Source organism: Salvelinus sp. IW2-2015, linkage group LG15 (genome assembly GCF_002910315.2).
Source record: "Salvelinus sp. IW2-2015 linkage group LG15, ASM291031v2, whole genome shotgun sequence".
Classification (NCBI taxonomy): domain Eukaryota; kingdom Metazoa; phylum Chordata; class Actinopteri; order Salmoniformes; family Salmonidae; genus Salvelinus; species Salvelinus sp. IW2-2015.
This window is the reverse complement of record NC_036855.1, coordinates 26,700,230-26,706,870: the sequence shown is the minus strand read 5'-3', so window position 1 is coordinate 26,706,870 and position 6,641 is coordinate 26,700,230. Positions and strand designations below refer to the sequence as shown.

Below are 6,641 nucleotides of genomic sequence, written 5' to 3'. Positions count from 1 at the left end.
GAGAGAGAGAGAGAGAGAGAGAGAGAGAGAGAGAGAGAGAGAGAGAGAAACATTTCACTTGCTTTGGCAATGTAAACATGTTTCCCATGCCAATAAGGCCCTTTGAATTGTATTTAATTGAAAGAGAGAGGGGGAGAGAGAGAGACAATTAGAGAAAGAGAGAGAGACAATTAGACCCAACCAAATCATTTGAAAATAAAAAGACACCCACAGAGGACATATACAAGCCACAGATTGTACACCTTATGGACTCAAACGGGAAATATATACAAGAAAATAAACTTTTTCCCAAACACACAGTGTCTAAACTCCCTAGAATCCCTATACTTTAATGAAGACAGCTTCTCCACCCTGGAGGGGGAAATCAATCATTTCCAGGCCCAGGGACATGTACTAGTCTGRGGCGARCTAAATGCCAGAACTGGACAAGAACCTGACACCCTCAGCACACAGGGGGACAAACACCTACCTGGAGGTGAAAGCATTACCACCCCCAACTACGACAACATAACCAACAAAAAACGGGTCACAACTCCTGCAGCACTGTCGCACACTGGGTATGTACAGTACATAGTCATTGGTAGGCTTCGAGAGGACTCCTACGGTAGGTACACTTATAGCTCATCTATTGGCAGTACTACTGTAGACTAATATCACTGACTTCAACCCAGAGTCTCTCAGAGCGTTCACAGTCAGCCCACTGACACCCCTATCAGATCACAGCAAAATCACAGGCTACTTGAACAGAACAATCCTCAATCATGAGGCATCAAAGCCAAAYGAACTGAATAATATTAAGAAATGCTATAGATGGAAGGAAAGTAGTGTGGAAACCTACCCAAAAAACAATTAGGCAAKAACACATTAAATCKCTTTTAGACAACTTCCTGGACAAAACTTTTCACTGTAATAGTGAAGGTATAGTCTTGGCAGTAGAAAACCTAAACAGTCTATTTGACCTCTTAACTTCCCTGTCAAATCTAAAAACGTCAAACAGAAATCCGAAGAAAATGAACAACAATGACAAATGGTTTGATGAAGAATGCAAAAACCGAAGAAAGAAATTGAGAAACCAATCCAACCAAAAATATAGAGACCCAATAAACCTGATTCTACACCTTCACTATGGTGAATCACTAAAACAATACAGAAATACACAACGGAAAAAGAAGGAACAGCACATCAGAAATCAGCTCAATGTAATTGAAGAATCCATAGACTTGAACCACTTTTGGGAAAATTGGAAAACACTAAACAAACAACAACACGAAGAGTTATCTATCCAAAACGGAGATGTGTGGGTAAACCACTCCTCCAATCTTTTCGGGCCATATAACATAGAACAAACAGCAAAAACATAAACATGATCAAATACAAATCTTAGAAGCAACTATTAAAGACTACCAGAACCCACTGGATTCTCCAATTACATTGAATGAACTACAGGACAAAATACAAAACCTCCAACTTAAAATGGCCTGTGGTGTTGATGGTATCCTCAATGAAATTATACAATATAGAGACCACAATATAGAGACTATACTTAAACTCTTTAACATCGTCCTTAGCTCTGGCATCTTCGCCAATATTTGCAACCAAGGACTGATCACCCCAAACCACAAAAGTGGAGATAAATTTGACCGCAATATATACTGTGGGATATGCGTCAACATCAACCTTGGGAAATTCCTCTGTATTATCATTAACAGCACACTCCTATATTTACTCAGGGAAAACAATGTACTGAGAAAATGTCAAATTGGCTTTATAGCAAATTACCATACGACAGACCACGTATTCACCCTGCACACCCTAATTGACAAACAAACAAACCAAGACAAAGGCAAAGTCTTCTCATGCTTTGTTGATTTCAAAAAAGCTTTTGACTCAATTTGGCATGAGGGTCTGCTAAACAAATTGATGTTAAGTGGTGTCGGGGGAACAGCATATAACATTATAAAATCCATGTACACAAACAACAAGTGTGCGGTTAAAATTGGCAAAAAACACACACATTTCTTTCCACAGGCCCGGGGGGTGAGACAGGGATGCAGCTTAAGCTCCTCCCTCTTCAACATATATATATCAACGAATTGGCGAGGGCTCTAGAATAGTCTGCAGCACCCGGCCTCACAATACTAGAATCTGAAGTCAAATGTCTACTGTTTGCTAAGGATCTGGTGCTTCTGTCCCCAACCATGGAGGGACTACAGCAGCACCTAGATCTTCTGCACAGATTCTGTCAGACCTGGGACCTGACAGTAAAATCTCAGTAAGGATAAAATAATGGTGTTCCAAAAAAGGTCCCGTTGCCAGGACCACAAATATAAATTCCATCTTGACACCGTTGCCCTAGAGCACACAAAAGAACTATGCATGCCTCGGGCCTAAACTAAAATCAGCGCCACAGATAACTTCCACAAAGCTGTGAACGATCTTCCAACTATTATTTGTTATGTTTGAAATGTGAAACGGCCACACAGAGCAACAGAGATAATTACAGACACCTGTAATAATCTGAAGTACCCCAAAATACCACTAGATGTCATCTGATAAAATAAAAAATAAAAGTAAATAAAAGTAAAATAAAGTTACCAAAATTCTGYTAGTTTACTGGTAAACGTCAAAAGATTCTAGTAATATAGTTTACAACCTTAATCCAAAGCGATTTACAGTCATGTATGCAAAAAAAATGTATGTATAGGTTATTGGCTTTGCACTACACAGTATATGACATAATAACAACATATTAGTCTGTGAAGTGAAGTTGATGTTGATGATGACGATGACGATGGTTGTTTGTAGTATGTAATATGTAATATGTTTGCAGTCAGGTGTGCACTGATTACAATAGACAGTGTTCGCTAATTACTGTACTGTGACTATATAGCCTGAGTGCCAGTCTGTGACTATATAGCCTGAGTGCCAGTCTGTGACTATATAGCCTGAGTGCCAGTCTGTGACTATATAGCCTGAGTGCCAGTCTGTTTGTGCTATATCGTACATCTCCTTGTCACTCAGTCCCATTACAAAAGGCCAGAGCACACYCAGATCTGGGACTCAGGCTAGTAACTGACAAATGTAACATGAACATATAACGTACCATAGTCTGGCTGATAGACCATGTTAGACGCAAAGAAGGGTTGTAGTGTATAGACTGCTATACTGTAGGGAATCTGGAGTGATTGATAGCCACCGAATGGGATCAAAAGGGCCGTGGCTGTGCAAAGGACTGGAGTGTTATCGTGTAGTGAACAGATGTTATGTTGTCTAGCCTTGTGGTGGTTCTTACGTTGTCATTGGCTGGCTCGTCCTCTGTGGCCACCTGGATGCTGTAGGCCAGGAAGCAGAGGATGGCACCGATCCAGAGGAGCAAGGAGAAACCCCCGAACAGCTGGCGGCAGAACTTCACCCACTCTGGGGTGGTGGGAGGAGGAGTCAACACGTTGGGCCCCTCCCTGGCCAGCACCTCRAGAGCCTTGGCATTGGTCAGACCCTGGAACACAAGTACCGTCCGTCAAGGAATAAGTCAATAGATACACCATCACTACGGAGACGCTACAAATTCACAACAACAGAATCAGGTTTTTTTATTTGTAGTTGCCCTTTGTGATAGAAGCAGCACATTTCACATCACAACTATGACATGTCTAAAGAAGTATTTTTGACTATAGTCCCATCATTGATTTTGTCTCTGGCGTCCATTTCCAATATGGCCACTGAACAACATTGCGGTTCTGTGTGAGATAAGGTCAGTAGGATTACAGATGTGATATACAGACCTCTGTTACTTCACTGATATTCACTATAATACCACTGAACACGACTAATAAAGATCCCGTGGCTGCGTTCCCATGTGGGACAGGGATGAGAACCCTGTGGACTCAATTTGGACCACCAATGGACCAAAGTAACAGTTGTGTGTGTGTGTGTGGTGTGTGTGTGTTAGCGAGGACAGGGGCAATAGCTATGTAGAGATTAGATCAGGCCTGGGAGACTAAAGTTATTAATAGTCAGAGCAGAAGGAAGAGAGAGAGAGTGTGTGTGTGTGTGTGTGTGTGTGTGTTGTGTGTGTGTGTGTGTGTGTGTTTGTGTGTGTGTGTGTGTGTGTGTGTGGTGTGTGTGTGTGTGTGTGTGTGTGGTGTGTGTGGTTTGTGTGTGTGTGTGTGTGTGTGTGTGTGTGTGTGTGTATGTGTGTGTGTGTGTACGTGCATGCTGTTTACCCGAGTCAAGTCGACTCCGTAGCGTCTTCCCAGATCGTCCAATGATATCTTGTGATCATCCTGTGAAGAACAGCAGAATAACTGACTTCCTCAAATGTATTGTCACGCCAGGTCACTATTAAAATTAAATTTAGCACAATCACGTTTTGACACACGTGACAGCCAGATGGCACCCCTATTCCCTGTTGGTGCTAGTCCGGTCCTTATCTGTTGGTGCTAGTCTGGCCTTATCGTTGAGTGCTAGTCCGGTCCTTATCTGTTTGGTGCTAGTCTGGTCCCTTATTGTTGGTGCTAGTCTGGTCCCTTATCTGTTAGGTGCTAGTCTGGTCCCTTATCTGTTTGGTGCTAGTCTGGTCCTTATCTGTTAGGTGCTAGTCTGGTCCCTTATCTCTTGGTGCTAGTCTGGTCCCTTACTGTTTGGTGCTAGTCTGGTCCCTTATCTGTTGGTGCTAGTCTGGTCCTTATCTGTTTGTTGCTAGTCTGGTCCCTATCTGTTTGGTGCTAGTCTGGTCCCTTATCAGTTTGGGGCTAGTCTGGTCCCTTACTGTTTGGTGCTAGTCTGGTCCCTTATCTGTTTGGTGCTAGTCTGGTCCCTATCTGTTTGGTGCTAGTCTGGTCCCTTATCTGTTAGGTGCTAGTCTGGTCCCTTATCTGTTAGGTGCTAGTCCGGTCCCTTATCTGTTTGTGCTAGTCCGGTCCCTTATCGTGTTGTGCTAGTCTGGTCCTTATTGTTAGGTGCTAGTCCGGTCCCTTATCTGTTAGGTGCTAGTCTGGTCCTTATGTGTGTGCTAGTCTGGTCCTTATCTGTTTGTGCTAGTCGGGTCCCTTATCTGTTTGTGCTAGTCCGGCTCCTTATCTGTTTGTGCTAGTCCGGTCCCTTATCTGTTTGTGCTAGTCCGGTCCCTTATCTTTTTTGTGCTAGTCCGGTCCCTTATCGTGTTGGTGCTAGTCTGGTCCCTTATCTGTTGGTGCTAGTCTGGTCCCTTATCTGTTAGGTGCTAGTCTGGTCCTTATCTGTTTGGTGCTAGTCTGGTCCCTTATCAGTTTGTGCTAGTCCGGTCCCTTATCTGTTTGTGCTAGTCTGGTCCCTTATCTGTTAGGTGCTAGTCCGGTCCCTTATCTGTTTGTGCTAGTCTGGTCCTTATCTGTTGTTGCTAGTCCGGTCCCTTATCTGTTTGTGCTAGTCCGGTCCCTTATCTGTTTGTGCTAGTCCGGTCCCTTTATCTGTTTGTGCTAGTCCGGTCCCCTATCTTTGTGCTAGTCTGGTCCCTTATCTGTTTTGTGCTGACCAGTCCCTTATCTGTTTGTGCTAGTCTGGTCCTTATCTGTTTGTGCTAGTCTGGTCCCTTTATCTGTTAGGTGCTAGTCTGGTCCCTTATCTGTTAGGTGCTAGTCCGGTCCCTTATCTGTTTGTGCTAGTCTGGTCCCTTATCTGTTGTTGTGCTAGTCCGGTCCCTTATCTGTTTGTGCTAGTCTGGTCCCTTATCTGTTTGTGTGTCCGGTCTAGCTGTCTAGTCCGGTCCCTATCTGTTTTGTGCTAGTCCGGTCCCTAATCTGTTTGTGCTAGTCCGGTCCCTTATTGTTTTGGCTAGTCTGGTCCCTTATCTGTTTGTGCTAGTCTGGTCCCTATCTGTTAGGTGCTAGTCTGGTCCCTCATCTGTTTGTGCTAGTCTGGTCCCTTATCTGTTTGTGCTAGTCCGGTCCCTTATCTGTTTGTGCTAGTCTGGTCCCTTATCTGTTTGTTGCATCATACCAAATATGTTTGACATGACAAGGAGTGGCTTGATGGCACTAACAGACTGGTACCCAGACTAATTTGGTGCACTACTGCTCTGGTCAACAGTAGTGCAGTACATAGATTGTCTTCAGAAAGTWTTCATACCCCTTGACTTATTCCACATTGTGTTGTGTTACAGCCTGAAGTCCTGCCATCCAGGACCTCTARACCAGGCSGTGTCAGAGGAAGGCCCTAAAAATTGTCAAAGACTAGAGCCACGCTAGTCATAGAYTGTTCTCTCTGCTARCGCACAGCAAGCTGTACCGGAGTGCCAWGTCTAGGTCCAAGAGGCTTCTAAACAGCTTCTACCCCCAAGCCATAAGACTCCTGAACATCTAGTCAAATGGCTACCCAGACTGCTGCTCTTTAATTATTTGTTCCTTTTATTTCTTATTTATTTTAGGTATTTTTCTTAAAACTGCATTGTTGTTTAAAGGCTTGTAAGTAAGCATTTCACTGTAAGGTCTACAACTTCGGCGATTGTGGCAAAATTGATTAAATKGATTTTTTGCTCACCCATCTATATACACACAATGCCCCATAATGACAAAGTGAAAACATAAGTATTCACACCCCTGAGTCAATACATGTTAGAATCACCTTTGGCAGCGATTACATAGATCGTGTCATAGATTTTCAAG

General features: G+C 43.4%; 1 protein-coding gene across 1 annotated transcript in view; it reads right to left on the bottom strand.

The window, feature by feature from the left end:
• Positions 1-6,641, bottom strand: part of atp1a2a (ATPase Na+/K+ transporting subunit alpha 2a) — a 31,405-nt gene that overhangs the window by 22,682 nt on the left and 2,082 nt on the right. Inside the window, exons 2-3 of the mRNA XM_070447349.1 lie at positions 4,224-4,283; positions 3,293-3,496 (exon numbers count right to left, since the gene is read on the bottom strand). Of these exons, the coding sequence (XP_070303450.1) occupies positions 3,293-3,496; positions 4,224-4,283 (264 nt within the window). The remainder of the gene's footprint in view (positions 1-3,292; positions 3,497-4,223; positions 4,284-6,641) is intronic.